The sequence below is a fragment of the Oncorhynchus clarkii genome, chromosome 9 (genome assembly GCF_045791955.1).
Source record: "Oncorhynchus clarkii lewisi isolate Uvic-CL-2024 chromosome 9, UVic_Ocla_1.0, whole genome shotgun sequence".
Classification (NCBI taxonomy): Eukaryota; Metazoa; Chordata; class Actinopteri; order Salmoniformes; family Salmonidae; genus Oncorhynchus; species Oncorhynchus clarkii.
In genome coordinates, this window is record NC_092155.1 from 18,068,805 (window position 1) to 18,087,309 (window position 18,505).

Here is an 18,505-nt window from a genome sequence, read left to right on the forward strand (position 1 = left end):
AGACTAGTAATTCCTATCAAAGACCTGTTCTTATTCTGTCGGTATCGATAGTCTAAGAGTTTAACCACGTGGTATGGTTAAAAGATTCAGCAATCGTCTCAAACCTTGGCCATCTCTTTATCGAGGTAAGCTGGTCTGCACCCTTTGTCCTCTCGTGATTGAGAGAAAACTTCTCAAAGTTGGGGTCCTCTGATTTAGTTAAACTCAAAAGGGAATTGGAGTTTCCTTCATTAAACAGTCCAAAATCACATTACACAAGTTAACAAACCGTATCATCCTCACACATTCATCTTATCATCTTATCTTATCTTACAACAATTAGATGTAAACCTCAAATCTGAGGCTATTATATAAACAGCGTTATGGTAATGTGGCCGCACCGTCTCCCATGAGCTTCACCAAGATTACCAAACGGACCAGTTCGTAGCTGGATTCTTCACCAATTTTTTATGCCTTCTCCGGAACATACAGTGGGGAGAACAAGTATTTGATACACTGCAGATTTTCCAGGTTTTCCTACATACAAAGCATGTAGAGATCTGTAATTGTTGATAAAAATTACAGACCTCTACATGCTTTGTAAATTTACATCACTGTAAATGTTGTTCGGACCTCAAGTTCTGTGAGGTGGAAGAAATTCCTTTGTTCTCTATGAAACTTCACTCTGTCTCTATACTGTGTGGCCATGAGGCAGGATATTCCCTAGGAATTTACAATCTCATTCTGGCTATATTTCAATCTCATTCTGGGTAATGAATGCTATGCCTAAAGTAACCATGTTTTGCAGTTTTATAGGGACAATCTGGGAATTAGACTAGCGTTTAGTAACCTGTGCTGCCATGTTTCTTCTAACTCCACAAAACACAGTCAACATACCGTAAAATGCTGGTGGAGGGTCATGTATAGTCACAGAAATGCTCCTAGAGTGGCCATGACAACGTGACCTCTGACCTCTCGACCCCTGACCAGTGACAACTGACCTTTTCCCATCATCCTCTCAGTGCCTCTGAAGCCTACCCACCTCCAGAGCCTGGTGACAAAGTCTGCCGCCCACCCGCAGGCGCTGGGGCGTGTGGAGAGACCACTCCTCAGAGCCAACATGGGGGGAAGAGGAGAGGCGATGATGGCGAAGAGCCGGGAGAAACCCTCCAAAGTCTTGGACCTCATCAACCACTTCGAGGGGAACAGGTAGACCAGGGGGAAAAAGTTCAGTACAGACTCAGAGTGGGTAGGGGAGAAAAACTGAGAAAAGTATAAATTAGACCCTATCTGAGATACAGCGCTAACTCAAATATGTGTGCAATTATTGCCCTTGTGTGTGTTCTTGCTTTTGTGAATGTTTGAAAGAGTGTACTAGCTGCTGAGAGGGAGGGAGAGAGAGAGAGAGAGATTTACTAAAATAAATACCTCATTCAGGCAGACATGAGTGTGACGTTAATAATTCTTGCATGCAAATGTTTATCTTTCCTAATAAATCCTACTATTTCGAAGATTAACTAAAAAGCAGAAGTCACTTTCAGCCCGGTTCGTTGATATTTCATTCAGATAAATGCTTTAGAGTCTGGAGGAAAGGATTCTATTACACAAACTTTTTCATGTTTTGGTTCCTGTCTCAGATTATGTTAGAATGTGACCTCAATCAAAGGGTTTGGCTATGTGATTCAGTCTATTGTTTTGTAAGAGATTAATAACTTTCCACAAGGCCAAGGCTGAGCATTTCCTCTCTGCAGTTTTTCCCAAACTTTTTGTAGTCCCGTACCCCTTCAAACATTCAACCTCCAGCTAGCACCACGGTCAGCACACTCTCAAATTTATTTTTTTGCCATCATTGTAATCCTGCCACACACACACTATACGATACATGAATTAAACATAAGAATGAGTGTGAGTTTTTGTCACAACCCAGCTCGTGGGAAGTGACAAAGTGCTCTTATAGGACCAGAACACAAATAATAATAATATAATAAGCAATAATTCTGCTCTTTATTTAGCCATCTTACAGATAAACCTTGTTTGTTAAACATTGTGAATAACTTACCACGGGTTAATGAGAAGGGTGTTATCACGCCCTGATCATAGTTTGCTTTGTATGTTCTTAGGTTTAGTTTGGTCAGGGTGTGATCTGAGTGGGCATTCTATGCTGGATGTCTAGTTTGTCGGTTTCTGTGTTTGGCCTGATATGGTTCTCAATCAGAGGCAGGTGTTAGTCGTTGTCTCTGATTGGGAACCATATTTAGGTAGCCTGTTTTGTCATTGTGGGTTGTGGGTGATTGTCTATGTTAGTTGCTTGTGTCAGCACATTTGGTACATAGATTCACGGTAGTTGTTCATTTATTGTTTTGTTCAGTTTACTTCGTGTTTTCGTCATGCATTAAAATGATGCATTCACACCACGCTGCGCTTTGGTCCATTTCTTACGATGATCGTAACAGAATCACCCACCACAACCAGACCAAGCGACGTGGTAACGGGCAGCAGCAGCAGCGGCAGCGGCCAGCATCACAAGACTCATGGACATGGGAGGACGAGTTGGACGGAAAAGGACCCTGGGCACAGCCAGGGGAATATCACTGCCCCAAAGCAGAGCTGGAGGCAGCGAAGGCAGAGAGGCGCTGGTATGAGGAGGCAGCATGGCGGTGCGGTTGGAAGCCCGAGAGTCAGCCCCAAAAATGTCTTGTGGGGGTGGGGGGGGCACACGGGGAGTGTGGCGAAGCCAGGTAGGAGACCTGCGCCAACTCCCCGTGCTTACCGGAGAGCGAGAGGGACAAGGGCAGGCACCGTGTTATGCTGTGGAGCGCACGGTGCCCCCGGGCGGGTGCATAGCCCGGTGCGGTACATTCCAGCTCCTCGTATCGTCCGGGCTAGAGTGGGCATCGAGCCAGGTGCCATGAGGCCGGCTCTATGCATCTGGTCTCCAGTGCGTCTCCTTGGGCCGACGTACATGGCACCAGCCTTACGCATGGTGTCCCCGAATCGCCAGCACAGCCCAGTACGGGCTATTCCACCTCACCACACTGACCTGGCTACCGGGAGCATGCAACCAGGTAAGGTTGGGCAGGCTCGGTGCTCAAGAGCTCCAGTGCACCTGCACGGTCCGGTCTATCTAGTGCCACCTCCACGCACCAGCCCTCCGGTGGCAGCCCCCCGCACCAAGCTGTCTCTCCGTCTTCTGCCTACAGGTGTTTCCTCCTCTCCAGTGCTGCCAGAGCCTTCCTCCTGTCCTGACCCGTCAGAGTCTCCCACCTGTCCAGCGCTGCCAGAGCCTTCCTCCTCTCCAGCGCTGCCAGAGTCTCCCGCCTGTCCAGAGCTGCTAAAGTCTCCCGCCTGTCCAGAGCTGCTAGAGTCTCCCGCCTGTCCAGAGCTGCTAGAGTCTCCCGCCTGTCCAGAGCTGCTAGAGTCTCCCGCCTGTCCAGAGCTGCTAGAGTCTCCCGCCTGTCCAGAGCTGCTAGTCTCCCGCCTGTCCAGAGCTGCTAGAGTCTCCCGCCTGTCCAGAGCTGCTAGAGTCTCCCGCCTGTCCAGAGCTGCTAGAGTCTCCCGCCTGTCCAGAGCTGCTAGAGCCGCCAGTCTGTCCTGAGCCGTCAGTCAGCCAGGACCTGCCAGAGCCGTCAGTCAGCCAGGAGCTGCCAGAGCCGCCAGCCAGCCAGGAGCTGCCAGAGCCGCCAGCCAGCCAGGAGCTGCCAGAGCCCCCAGACAGCCAGGAGCTGCCAGAGCCGTCAGCCAGTCCTGAGCTACCCCTCAGTCCGGAGCTGCCCCTCAGTCCGGAGCTGCCCCTAAGTCCAGTGGGGCCCTTTAGCAGGGTTGCCAGTCCTAGGTCGGCGGCGAGGGTCGCCGCTCAAAGGACGCTACTAAGGTGGACTAAGACTATGGTGGAGTGGCGTCAACGTCCAGCGCCGCCACCGCGGACAGATGCCCACCCAGACCCTCCCCTATAGGTTCAGGTTTTGCGGCCGGAGTCCGCACCTTGAGGGGGGGGGGGGGGGGGTACTGTCACGCCCTGACCATAGTTTGCTTTGTATGTTTTTAGTTTTTGTTTGGTCAGGGTGTGATCTGAGTGGCCATTCTGTTGGGCATGTTGGATGTCTAGTTTGTCTGTGTCACACCCTGGTCAAAGTATTTTGTGTTTATCTTTATTTATTTGGTCAGGCCAGGGTGTGGCATGGGTTTTTGTATGTGGTGTGTATGTATGGGGATTGTAGCTAGTGGGGTGTTCTAGTTAAGTCTATGGCTGTCTGAAGTGGTTCTCAATCAGAGGCAGGTGTTTATCGTTGTCTCTGATTGGGAACCATATTTAGGCAGCCATATTCTTTGAGTTTGTCGTGGGTGATTGTCCTTAGTGTTAGTTTGCACCAGTTTAGGCTGTTTCGGTTTTCATTACGTTTATTATTTTGTAGTGTTTGTATTTTGATTCGTGTTTTACGTTTGTTTAATAAACATGGATCGCAATCTACACGCCGCATTTTGGTCCGACTCTCCTTCGCATCAAGAAAACCGTTACAGAATCACCCACCACAAAGGGACCAAGCAGCGTGTCAACAGGCAAGAACAGCCCAAAGTGGAGTACAGTATGGACTATACTTCTTGGGAGGAGATAGACAGGTGGGCGGTCGACCCAGGGAGAGTGCCGGAGCCCGCCTGGGATTCGATGGAGCAGTGCGCGGAAGGATATAGGAGAATGGAGTTTGCGAAGCAAGCAAGGCGGCGCGGACGGAGGCCCCATAGTCAGCCCCAAAAATTTCTTGGGGGGGGGCTCAGGGAGAGTGTGGCAGAGTCAGGAGCCAGACCTGAGCCAACTCTCCCTGTTTATCGTGAGGAGCCAAGGAGGAGACCAGAGCCGGTGTTGGAGGTGAGCGAAACAGAGACTGTGAAGGAGTTAATGGGGAAATTGGAGGTGAGCGAAACAGAGACTGTGAAGGAGTTAATGGGGAAATTGGAGGAGAGAGAAATGAGGGAGTTGCTGTGTTGGTGTTTTAAACATGGAATTCGCCCGACGGAGCGTGTCGGGGATTTGATGGCACCTGGGTCAGCGCTCCATACTCGTCCTGAGGTGCGTGTTAGTCGGCTGGTGAAGATGGTGCCAGTCTCACGTACCAGGCCTCCTGTGCACCTCCCTAGCCTTGCACGTCCTGTGCCAGCACCGCTCTCAAGATCTCCAGTACGCCTTCACGGTCTAACCCATCCTGTGCCACCTCCACACCCCAGCCCTCCGGTAGCAGCTCCCCGCACCAGGCTTCCTGTGCGTGTCCTCGGCCCAGTACCACCAGTGCCAGCACCACGCATCAGGCCTACAGTGCGCCTCGCCTGTCCAGCGCTGTCGGAGCCCTCCTCCTCTCCAGCGCTGTCGGAGTCTCCCGCCTGTTTAGCGCTGTTAGAGCCTTCCTTCTCTACAGCGCTGCCTGAGTCTCCCGCCTGTTCAGAACTGCCAGTTAGCATAGAGCTGCCAGTTAGCATAGAGCTGCCAGTTAGCATAGAGCTGCCAGTTAGCATAGAGCTGCCAGTTAGCATAGAGCTGCCAGTCTGCATAGAGCTGCCAGTTAGCATAGAGCTGCCAGTCTGCAAGGAGCTGCCAGTCTGCAAGGAGCTGCCAGTCTGCAAGGAGCCGCCAGAGCTGCCTGTCTGCAGGATGCCGCCAAAGCTGCCAGTCTGCAAGGAGCCGCCAGAGCTGCCAGTCTGCAAGGAGCCGCCAGAGCTGCCAGTCTGCAAGGAGCCGCCAGAGCTGCCAGTCTGCAAGGAGCCGCCAGAGCCGCCAGTTAGCATGGAGCAGCCAGGGCCGCCAGTCAGCATGGAGCAGCCAGGGCCGCCAGTCAGCATGGAGCAGCCAGGGCCGCCAGTCAGCATGGAGCAGCCAGGGCCGCCAGTCAGCATGGAGCAGCCAGTCAGCATGGAGCAGCCAGTCAGCATGGAGCAGCCAGAGCAGCCAGTCAGCATGGAGCAGCCAGAGCTGCCAGTCAGCATGGAGCAGCCAGTCAGCATGGAGCAGCCAGAGCTGCCAGTCAGCATGGAGCATCCAGTCAGCATGGAGCAGCCAGAGCTGCCAGTCAGCATGGAGCAGCCAGAGCTGTCAGTCAGCATGGAGCAGCCAGTCAGCATGGAGCAGCCAGAGCTGCCAGTCGACCAGACTCTTCCAGATCTGCCAGTCGACCAGACTCTTCCAGATCTGCCAGTCGACCAGACTCTTCCAGATCTGCCAGTCGACCAGACTCTTCCAGATCTGCCAGTCGACCAGACTCTTCCAGATCTGCCAGTCGACCAGACTCTTCCAGATCTGCCAGTCGACCAGACTCTTCCAGATCTGCCAGTCGACCAGGATCTTCCAGATCTGCCAGTCGACCAGGATCTTCCAGATCTGCCAGTCGACCAGGATCTGCCAGTCAGCCAGGATCTGCCGAAACCACCAGCCAGCCAGGATCTGGTAGATTCATCAACCTGCCTGAGCTTCCTCTCACTCCTGAGCTTCCTCTCACTCCTGAGCTTCCTCTCACTCCTGAGCTTCCCCTCAGTCCCGAGCTGCCTCAGTCCCGAGCTGCCCCTCAGTCCCAATCTGCTCCTCAGTCCAGTGGGGTTCTGGGTGAGGACTACTAGGCCATGGTCGGCGGCGAGGGTGGACTATCCAGGGACGCGAGGAGAAGGGGCTAAGACATTGATTGAGTGGGGTCCACGTCCCGCGCCGGAGCCGCCACCATGGACAGACGCCCACCCGGACCCTCCCTATTGTTTTGAGGTGCGTTCGGGAGTCCGCACCTTAGGGGGGGGGTTCTGTCACACCCTGGTCAAAGTATTTTGTGTTTATCTTTATTTATTTGGTCAGGCCAGGGTGTGGCATGGGTTTTTGTATGTGGTGTGTATGTATGGGGATTGTAGCTAGTGGGGTGTTCTAGTTAAGTCTATGGCTGTCTGAAGTGGTTCTCAATCAGAGGCAGGTGTTTATCGTTGTCTCTGATTGGGAACCATATTTAGGCAGCCATATTCTTTGAGTTTGTCGTGGGTGATTGTCCTTAGTGTTAGTTTGCACCAGTTTAGGCTGTTTCGGTTTTCATTACGTTTATTATTTTGTAGTGTTTGTATTTTGATTCGTGTTTTACGTTTGTTTAATAAACATGGATCGCAATCTACACGCCGCATTTTGGTCCGACTCTCCTTCGCATCAAGAAAACCGTTACAGTCTGTTTCTGTGTTTGGCCTGATATGGTTCTCAATCAGAGGCAGGTGTTAGTCGTTGTCTCTGATTGGGAACAATATTTAGGTAGGCTGTTTTGTCATTGTGGGTTATGGGTGATTGTCTATGTTAGTTGCTTGTGTCAGCACATTTGGTATATAGCTTCACGGTCGTTGTTCATTTATTGTTTTGTTCAGTTTACTTTGTGTTTTCGTCATTCATTAAAATGATGCATTCACACCACGCTGCGCTTTGGTCCGCTTCTTACGACAATCGTGACAGGTGTAATTGAAAGGATGTACATAACTTTGCAATATTGGGTTGTATTGGAGAGAGTATCAATCTTAAATTATTTCCCACACACAGTCTGTGCCTCTATTTAGTTTTCATGCTAGTGAGGGCAGAGAATCCACTCTCACATAGGTAGGTGGTTGCAAAGGACATCAGTCTCTTAACAGCGCGATTTGCCAAGGCAGGATACTCTGAGCGCTGTCCTATCAAGAAATATGGCTGTGGCTTCTGATTAAATAACATTTTCACAGAACCGCTTGCTGCAATTTTGATGAGGCTCTCTTGTTCAGATATCTGTAGGCAGGGCATGAAGGGGATAACGAATCCAGTTGTTTGTGTCGTCGGTTTCGGGAAAGTACCTGCGTTACTGCGCACCCAGCTCACTCAGGTGCTTCGCTATATCACCTTTGACATTGTCCGTAAGCTTGAGTACAATTGCACACAAAAAAATCATATGATTGAAAGACCTGTGTGTTGTCCTCCACAATAGTATGGGGCTTGCCTGTCCTAGCCACTCAGTAGCTCACCATATAAGATGCTTCTAGCCCCTTCTTATTAATGGTATATGTTACTTTTATACATGTCTTACTACTCAAGTCGTCTTGGTTCTCGCAAAAAAAAACTCTGGTGGCTAATTTTGCAAATTGGCATGTTTCATTTCTAAATGTTGTGCAAGAGTGAATGTTTCATTGAGTTGTGAGATAATACTTTTGCACAAACTCAGCAAAAAAAGACAGAACCCTGTCTTTCAAAGATAATTCGTAAAAATCCAAATAACTTAATTAACAGATCTTCATTGTAAAGGATTTAAACACTGTTTCCCATGCTTGTTCAATTAATCATAAACAATTAATGAACATGCAACTTTGGAACGGTTGTTAATTAAAATCTTTTTGGGATAGGGGGCAGCATTTTCACTTTTGGATGAATAGCGTGCCCAGAGTGAACTGCCTCCTACTCATTCCCATATGCTAATATATGCATATTATTATTAGTATTGGATAGAAAACACTGAAGTTTCTAAAACTGTTTGAATGATGTCTGTGAGTATAACAGAACTCACATGGCAGTCGAAAACCTGAGAAAAATCCAACCAGGAAGTGGGACATCTGAGGTTTGTAGTTTTTCAAAGCTTTGCCTACCGAATATACATTAAGATATGGATGAAGTTGCACTTCCTAGGGCCTCCACCAGATGTCAACTGTCTTTTGAAAGTTGAATGAGGATTCTACTATAAAGGAGGGGCTCATGAGACCTGTTTAAAACAGTGGTCTGGCAGAGAGCCTCGGTCTCATGACGCTTTTTCTGAAGACAGGAATTCTCTGGTTGGAACATTAACCTGTTGAATCTATGGGGGCGCTATTTCATTATTGGATAAAAAAACGTTCCCGTTTTAAGCGCAATATTTTGTCACGAAATGATGCTTGACTATGCATATAATTGACAGCTTTGGAAAGAAAACACTCTAACGTTTCCAAATCTGCAAAGATATTGTCTGTGAGTGCAGTTTTTGGAAAAACTGAACATTTGCTATCTAACTGAGAGTGTCCTCATTGAAAACATCTGAAGTTCTTCAAATTTCGCGGAATGTTGTCGAGGGGTTCCGCTAGCGGTCACTAACAGTTCACAGTTATGAAAACTTTGGACACTAAAAAGGCCTTTCCACTGACTCTGAAAACACCAAAAGAAAGATGCCCCCCAAAAAAGAAAGAAAGTCCCTGCTCATCTGTGTGAACTTGCCTTAGGGCATGATGCAAGGAGGAATGAGGACTGCAGATGTGGCCAGGGCAATACATTTCAATGTCCGAACTGTGAGATGCCTAAGACAGCACTACAGGGAGACAGGACGGACAGCTGATCGTCCTCGCAGTGGCAGACCACGTGTAACAACACCTGCACAGAATCGGTACATCCGAACATCACATCTGAGGGACAGGTACAGGATGGCAACAACAACTGACCGAGTTACACCAGGAATGCACAATCCCTCCATCAGTGCTCAGACTGTCCGCAATAGGCTGAGAGAGGCTGGACAGGGCTTGTAGGCCTGTCGTAAGGCAGGTCCTCACCAGACATAACCGGCAACAACGCCTATGGGACTATGGGCACAAACCCACCTTCGCTGGACCAGACAGGACTGGCAAAAAGTGCTCTTCACTGACGAGTCACGGTTTTGTCTCACCAGGGGTGATGGTCGGATTCGCGTTTATCGTTGAAGAAATGAGCATTACACCGAGGCCTGTACTCTGGAGCATGATCGATTTGGAGGTGGAGGGTCCATCATGGTCTTGGGCGGTGTGTCACAGCATCATCGGACTGAGCTTGTTGTCATTGCAGGCAATCTCAACGCTCTCTGCGTTACAGGGAAGACATCCTCCTCCTTCATGTGGTATCCTTCCTACAGACTCAGCCTGACCTGACCCTCCAACATGACAATGCCACCAGCCATACTGCTCATTCTGTGCGTGATTTCCTGCAAGACAGGAATGTCAGTGTTCTGCCATGGCCAGCGAAGAGCCCAAATCTCAATCCCATTGAGCACGTTTGGGACCTGTTGGATCAGAGGCTGAGGGCTAGGGCCATTCCCCCCAGAAATGCCCGGGAACTTGCAGGTGCCTTGATGGAAGAGTGGGGTAACATCTCACAGCAAGAATTAGCTAATCTGGTCCAGTCCATGAGGAGGAGATGCACTGCAGTACTTAATGCAGCTGGTGTTTCAGGGACACAGTATTCCATTTCTGTTAGTCACATGTCTGTTGTACTGTGTTCATACAAATATTTACACGTTAAGTTTGCTGAAAATAAATGCATTTGACAGTTAGAGGACGTTTCTTTTTTTTGCTGAGTTTATACAGTTGAAGTCGTAAGTTTACATACACTTAGGTTGGAGTCATTGAAACTCGTTTTTTAACCACTCCACAAATTTATTGTTAATAACAAACTATAGTTTTTGAGAAGTCGGTTATGACAAATACTTTGTGCATGATACAAGTAATTTTTCCAACAATTGTTTACAGACAGATTATTTCACTTATTATTTTCACTGTATCACAATTCCAGTGGGTCAGACGTTTACATACACTAAGTTGACTGTGCCATTAAACAGCTTGGACAATTCCAGAAAATGATGTCATGGCTTTAGAAGCTTCTGATAGGCTAATTGACATAATTTGAGTCAATTTGAGGTGTACCTGTGGATGTATTTCAAGGCCTACCTTCAAACTCAGTGCCTCTTTGCTTGACATCATGTGAAAATCCAAAGAATTCAGGCAAGACCTCAGAAAAAAAATGGTAGACTTTCACAAATCTGGTTCATCCTTGGGAGCAATGTCCAAATGCCTGAAGGTACCATGTTCATCTGTACAAACAATTGTACACAAGTATAAACACCATGGGACCAAGCAGCCGTCATACTACTCAGGAAGGAGACACGTTCTGTCTCCTAGAGATGAACATACTTTAGTGCGAATAGAGCAAATCAATCCCAGATTAACAGCAAAGGACCTTGTGAAGATGCTGGAGGAAACAGGTACAAAAGTGTCTATATCCACAGTAAAACGAGTCCTATGTTGACATAACCTGAAAGGCCGCTCAGCAAGGAAGAAGCCACTGCTACTTAAAAGCCAGACTACGGTTTGCAACTGCACATGGGGACAAAGATCGTACTTTTTGGAGAAATGTCCTCTGGCCTGATGAAACAAAAATAGAACTGTTTAGCCATAATGACCATTGTTATGTTTGGAGGAAAAAGGGGAAGGCTTGCAAGCCGAAGAACACCATCCTAACCGTGAAGCACGGGGGTAGCACCATCATGTTGTGGGGGTGCTTTGCTGCAGGAGGGACTGGTGCACTTCACAAAATAGAAGGCATCATGAGACAGTAAAATTATGTGGATATATTGAAGCAACATCTCAAGACATCAGTCAGGAAGTTAATAAAGCTTGGTCGCAAATGGGTCTTCCAAATGGACAATGACCCCAAGCATACTTCCAAAGTTGTGGCAAAATGGCTTAAGGACAACAAAGTCAAGGTATTGGAGTGGCCATCACAAAGCCCTGACCTCAATCCCATAGAAAGTTTGTGGGCAGAACTGAAAAAGCGTGTGGAAGGAAGAAGGCCTACAAACCTGACTTAGTTACACCAGCTTTGTCAGGAAGAATGGGCCACAATTCACCCAACTTATTGTGGGAAGCTTGTGGAAGGCTACCCGAAACTTTTGACCCAAGTGAAACAATTTTAAAGGCAATGCTACCAAATACTAATTGATTGTATGTAAACATCTGACCCACTGGGAATGTGATGAAAGAAATAAAAGCTGAAATAAATCATTCTCTCTAGTATCATTCTGACATTTCACATTCTTAAAATAAAGTGGTGATCCTAACTGACCTAAGACAGGGAATTGTTACTCGGATTAAATGTCAGGAATTGTGAAAAACTGAGTTTAAATATATTTGGATAAGGTGATCTAAACTTCAAACTTCCAACTGTAAATATATATATATATATATATATATACATGCTTTGTAAGTAGGAAAACCTGCAAAATCGGCAGTGTATCAAATACTTGTTCAAATAAAGTACCCAACTGTCATTCTTGAGTAACAGCTCCTGAGTGATGCAGTGGTCTAAGACACTGCATCTCATTGCAGGAGGCATCACTGCAGTACCTGGTTTTAATCCAGGCTGCATCACATCCAGCTGTGATTGGGAGTCCCGTAGGGCGGGGTGCAATTGTCCCAGTGTCGTCTGGAGTAGACTGTCATTGGACATAATAATTTGTTCTTAACTGACTTGCCTAGTTAAATACTCATGTGGGAATAGGTGTGACAGAAATCAATCAATTGAAATAAATTAATCATGCTCTAATCTATAGATTTCACATGAAGGGTTGTGTTCCTGGGAGGGCAGAGGCCCACCCACTAGGGAGCCAGGCCCAGCCAATCAAAATATTGTTTTCCCCAGAAAAGGGCCTTATTACAGAAAGAAAAACTCTTAAATTTCATCAGCTGTCTGGGTGGCTGGTGCCGCAGGTGAAGAAGCCAGATGTTGAGGTCCTGGCCTGGCGTGGTTACACGTGGTCTGCAGTTGTGAGGCTGGATGGACGTACTGCTATATTGTATAAAACGATGTTGGAGGCATCTTAAGGTAGAGAGAGAATTTAACATTAAACTCCCTGGCAACAACTCTGGCGGATATTCATGCATTCATCGTGCCAATTGCACACTCCCTCAAAACTTGAGACATCTGTGGCATTGTGTTGTGTGACAAAACTGCACATTTTAGAGTGGCCTTTTATTGTCTCCAGTACAAGGTGTACCTGTTTAATGATCATGCTGTTTAATCAGCTTCTTGATATGCCACACCTGTCAGAAAGGCTCACTAACAGGGATGTAAACATATTTGTGCTCAACATTTTAGATAAATACACTTTTTGTACATATGGAACATTAATTTCAGCTCAAGAAACATGGGACCAACACTTTACATGTTGTGTTTGTATTGACGATCAGTATGTACATTGGGACAAAAAAGTATTTAGTCAGCCACCAATTGTGCAAGTTCTCCCACTTAAAAAGATGAGGCCTGTAATTTTCATCATAGGTACACTTCAACTATGACAGACAAAATGAGAAAAAAATTCCAGAAAATCATATTGTAGGATTTTTAATGAATGTATTTGCAAATTATGGTTGGAAATAACGATGTGGTCAATAACAAGTTTATCTCAATACTTTGTTATAGACCCTTTGTTGGCAATGACACAGGTCAAACAATTTCTGTAAGTCTTCACAAGTTTTCACACACTGTTGCTGGTATTTTGGCCCATTCCTCCATGCAGATCTCCTCTAGAGCAGTGATGTTTTGTGGCTGTTGCTGGGCAACACGGACTATCAACTCCCTCCAAAGATTTTCTATGGGGTTGAGATCTGGAGACTGGCTAGGCCACTCCAGGACCTTGAAATGCTTCTTACGAAGCCACTCCTTTGTTGCCTGGGCGGTGTGTTTAGGATCATTGTCATGCTGAAAGACCCAGCCACGTTTCATCTTCAATGCCCCATGTTGCAAGGATCTTGAGATGTTCTGGATCAACATGTACGACAGCATGTTCCAGTTCCCACCAATATCCAGCAACTTCGCACAGCCATTGAAGAGGAGTGGGACAACATTCCACAGGCCACAATCAACAGCCTGATCAACTCTATGTGAAGGAGATGTGTCACGCTGCATAAGGCAAATGGTGGTCACACCAGATACTGACTGGTTTTCTGATCTTAGTCCCATTTTTTAAAGGTATCTGTGACCAACAGATGCATATCTGTATTCCCAGCTACGTTAAATCCATAGAGCCTAATGAATTTATTTCAATTGACTGATTTCCTTATATGAACTGTAACTGTGTTTAGAAGAGAAGTGTAACTGTGTTTAAAACTGTAACTGTGTTTAGAAGAGAAGTGTAACTGTGTTTAGAACTGTAACTGTGTTTAGAAGAGAAGTGTAACTGTGTTTAGAACTGTAACTGTGTTTAGAAGAGAAGTGTAACTGTGTTTAGAACTGTAACTGTGTTTAGAAGAGAAGTGCAGCCCAAACTTTGTAAATGAAGATTACAAATCCATTTAATGAGGAGTTTCTCATAGGAGTCCCTCTAGCAGACCAACACATAGGCTGCAGGTCCTGCTACATAAATAACTGTTGCTAGCATAGGGTATATTACATAGACGTGTAATCTACACTTACATGTACAATGTTTTATTTGATTTACTATAATCATCCACTTCGTCACATACTGTATGCAATATTTGAATTGAGCATCCGGGACCAGCAGTGTACAGTGTTTTCCTAACAAAAAGCTTGACACGACCTCCAACAAAAGAACAATGTGCACTGTTGTACAAGAGTCAACCGCTTCAGTAGTGTGTGCCAACAGGAAGCTATGATAATAACAGTACATAAACGCTAAGACAAGTCCTTAAGTCTCTTTAGCTTTTTTTCTATGATGTACTATAAACTTAAATGCTGTATAGACCTCCTTTGTCTTTTTTTCCCCCATAAAAGCACATGTGTGAAATAGATAAGCAAAAACTTGGTATAGTGTCATATATGGGAAAAAAACTTGCCTTATGAATTTTGTCTAACGTTAGTAGCTAGAAGCCTTATCAATAACGTATCATGCAATATAGGCACTCTACACGGACAAAAAGTAAACCTTGAATTTTGAGCTTTAAAATATCCCTCTGGTGGCCCAGTTGACCTATTTTAAGAAATACCATTGGAATTTGTTTCAGAATAGAATCACTGCCACCTGCTCAGGTTAGCATTGGGCTAAATGTTTAAGGTTATGTAATGGGGACAGCAAACATGTAGTGTTTGATCACATGCAAATACATCAACAACTTCAATTGGCTGATGCACATTTTAAGATGGATAAAATCTCCCAAGAATGGTCACATTTGACGCATAGATGGAAGACCGACGTAAATTTGTGCCATAAATAACAACAGAGGGATAACAATACTTCAATCAGTATACCCCAACCTTCGCATTAAGCTTCCTCTTAATTACAGCCGTATGTTTAATAACTAAGGATATCTGGTGTTTGCTTATATCAACCCTTCCATTAAATCTCTTTAAAGTTAACATTCATTCATTATCATGGAGGATGTCACATTCTGACCTTAGTTCCTTTGTTATGTCTTTGTTTTAGTTTGGTCAGGGCGTGAGTTGTCTATGTTCTTTTTTTTCTATGTTGTGTTTTTGTGTTTGGCCTGGTATGGTTCTCAATCAGAGGCAGGTGTCGTTCGTTGTCTCTGATTGAGAATCATACTTAGGTAGCCTTTTCCCACCTGTGTTTCGTGGGTGATTATTTTTCCGTTTCAGTGTTTGCACCATTCGGGACTGTTTCGGTTTTCATTTTGATTCTTTTTATTCTTTTGTATTCATTCTCATTAACATACATTATGGATACGTACCACGCTAAATTTTGGTCCTCCGATCCTTCCTACTCCTCCTCAGAAGAGGAGGAGGAAAGCCGTTAGAGGACTGATATAGCAGAGAGAGTTGGTTGACTAATCAAACCATCAACCAAATAAGTCAGGTTGAATGCCATTAAATCTCTGTCTCAAAGATTTATGCATTTTCCACTGCAGAATAAAAAATTGCTACAGTCGTAACAGAACGCAGTCTGTGCAAATCATGACTCCAAGGAAAAGAGCTAGGGAAGAAGCAAAAATCTAAATAGATTTCAATCTAATGTTTTATTGAATTAGATTAAATAGAATGACAGATTTAGGATACTTTATCTTATGCTACAGCCTCAAAATGAAAGATGTTGAATCACCCCCTACACCACCCTTAAGATCTGAGTAAAAGGAAAATAAGTGACGGCCCAGACAGACAGAGTGGACCTGGCTTAGGGCAAAGAATTTGACCACAATGCCCATTAAAATAAAGGACATTGTTCATGATAAACATGAAGTAGTTGATCCATGCCATAAGGAAAACAAAATTCATGGGAAACATTATCGGAAGGCTAAGCCCCAACTAAGGCATTTGTGTCCCTATGGTTGTGGACATTCATATCATTCATATTGTAAAGTAAGATGATATTAATTGTTACAGTACAATTTAATGTACAATTAAATGCATAGGGGTTAAGAGCATAACACATGTTCATTTGACATTTTAGGGACACATCAAAAATACAAGACACCATTGCAAAAAGTAGCCTTATCGATAAAGGAACTCCTGCAAGGTATCAGCTGGAAACAAAGAAACAGAATCTAGATGATGAAGGCCTGCTCAGAAGATGGACCTTTGGAGAGAGAGATCACAGTAAGCTCAACAAAACCATTCTGATAGTGGGAGAGACAGGAACAGGGAAGTCAACTCTGGTCAATGCCATGGTCAATTACGTCCTGGGTGTAGAGTGGGAGGACAAAGTCTGGTTTGAGATTGTTGAAGAGGAAAAAAGACTTCAGACTGAAGCTCAAACTACAGCAGTCACTGTTTATGAGGTGTTTGGGTTTGAAGGCCAGAGAGTCCCCTTCTCTCTCACCATCATTGACACTCCTGGGTATGGAAACACTAGAGGGATTAAAGAAGACCAACTGATCGCTAAAAAGTTGTTTGAGTTGTTTAGATCTGTAGATGGAATTGATCAACTTGATGCTGTGGGTTTAGTGATGAAGGCAGCTATGAATCGACTCAATGACAGACAGAAGTACATCTTCAATGCAGTTTTGTCTTTATTCGGCAAAGACATGGAGAAAAACATTGTAGCCCTTATCACACACTCAGATGGGAGGCCCCCAAAGAATGCCCTTGATGCTATTATAAGAGCAAACGTTCCCTGTGCTAAAAATGACAGGAATCGACCTGTTCATTTTGCGTTCAACAACTGTCAATGTGATGTATTTGATAAGGAATATGAGGATTATGAGGAATTTGTGTCTAATCAGAAGACAGTCTGGGACAAGGGAGCAAAGTCCATGGACAAGTTTTTCGAATATAAAATGGAACCAAAAAGCGTGAAGATGACTGAAGGAGTTCTGAGAGAGCGAGAACAACTGGAGGCGTGTGTCAGCAACCTACGCGAGCGGATCCACATGGATGATCTGAAGCAGGATGAAATCAAGCAGACTCAAAAAGAACTTTGTAAACACAAGAAAGACGTGGAGGAAAACAAGGACTTTACATATACTGTTGAAGAGCCGTACAAAGAGAAGTTACCTACAGAAGGGGGGAAGGCAACCACCTGCACAGTGTGTGAAGAGAACTGTCACTATCCAGGCTGCAGGTGTATCAAAGTTCTCTCATGGTGCAGTGCAATGAAGAACTACCACTGCACTGTGTGTACTGGCAAATGTCATTACACCAAGCATGTCAAAGGAAATGAAAAATATGTTCTCAAGACACGGGTGGTTCTCAGGACGCATGGGAAATTGAAAAAGAAGTATGATATTAATGAGAAGGCGGCTGGGGAGAAAGAGACACTGATCAGCAAACTTCAGACAGAGTTAGAGCAGTTCACACTCCAGAAGTTCAGACTGGTGGAGGAATCCTACCTGTGCCTCGTCATACTGGAAGAGATCGCTTTGAAGTCCCTCCCACTGTCCACTGCTCAGCATCTTGGCTTCCTGATTGACAAGATGACAGAGACAGGAAACACAGAGAAGGTTCAGAAACTGAAGGAGATGAAGAAAAGAGCTGAGGAGGAACTCAATGGAGCTTGACATTACTTTTAAGCTGGTGTGGGTAAAGGTTGGAAATATTTCTGGGGAAAGTAGTACTGAAACATATTCTGCAGCAAAAACAATGATGTGGGAAAACACTATGAACACATTGGATAGAGATGAAAAGAAAAGCGTTGTTCTTCTTCGTGCTTTTTCTCTCCAAGAAATACTGTACACTTTATGTTATCCAGATTATATGCCATATAAGACTTTATATAAGGAGGACTACATTTTAGTCCAGGTGAAATTAGATTTTTGTTTGTCACTGGAATTGCATTTTATCTGAACGGATCATTGATCATCTTTATTGAAAGTTAAGGGAATTTAACAATCAAAAATCTTTTATGATACATTTGTTTTGAAGTGTTTCGCACATACTGATGAAAGTGGACACTGAACTATTTGTGTATGTTGTCTAGATGTTTCCAATAAGAAATATATTCAATAAATCTTTACAATGGCATTATATAAGTTCTGACTCTTTTATATTGTCCCTCTAAGTTTTTAACTGCCATAATTTGACCCCATTTTTCTAGTGACTCACCAAACCAGGCTTATATGACGTTGATTGATTACATCAACACTGAAAACAACACTAACAGACAGTAGTTGGAGATAAGATATTGTGTTGACGGACACGGCACCTAGTGGAATGTATTGGAGGTACACTATACTAGACAAAATCACACTCTTGTAATGTTGACAACTGATGACGTTAAGATGTTTCTGGAGCTCAACAACGTTGTCTCTGACAGGGATAGACGGGTAATGTATCTCCTATTATGCAATACACTGTGTGTCTGGTTTGTTGACATTACTCCCAAATGCT

At 45.1% G+C, this 18,505-nt stretch overlaps 1 protein-coding gene across 2 annotated transcripts in view; it reads left to right on the forward strand.

The window, feature by feature from the left end:
* The window catches only part of LOC139416024 (uncharacterized), a 38,214-nt gene extending 20,090 nt beyond the window's left edge, over positions 1–18,124 (forward strand). Inside the window, exons 3-4 of one of the 2 annotated variants that reach the window (XM_071164262.1) lie at positions 1,002–1,188; positions 16,131–18,124. In XM_071164262.1, coding sequence (XP_071020363.1) covers positions 1,100–1,188; positions 16,131–17,676 — 1,635 coding nt within the window. In that variant the 5' untranslated portion in view covers positions 1,002–1,099 and the 3' untranslated portion in view covers positions 17,677–18,124. The remainder of the gene's footprint in view (positions 1–1,001; positions 1,189–16,130) is intronic. The other variant, XM_071164263.1, reaches the window with a different exon arrangement.
* Positions 18,125–18,505: the final 381 nt, after the last annotated feature.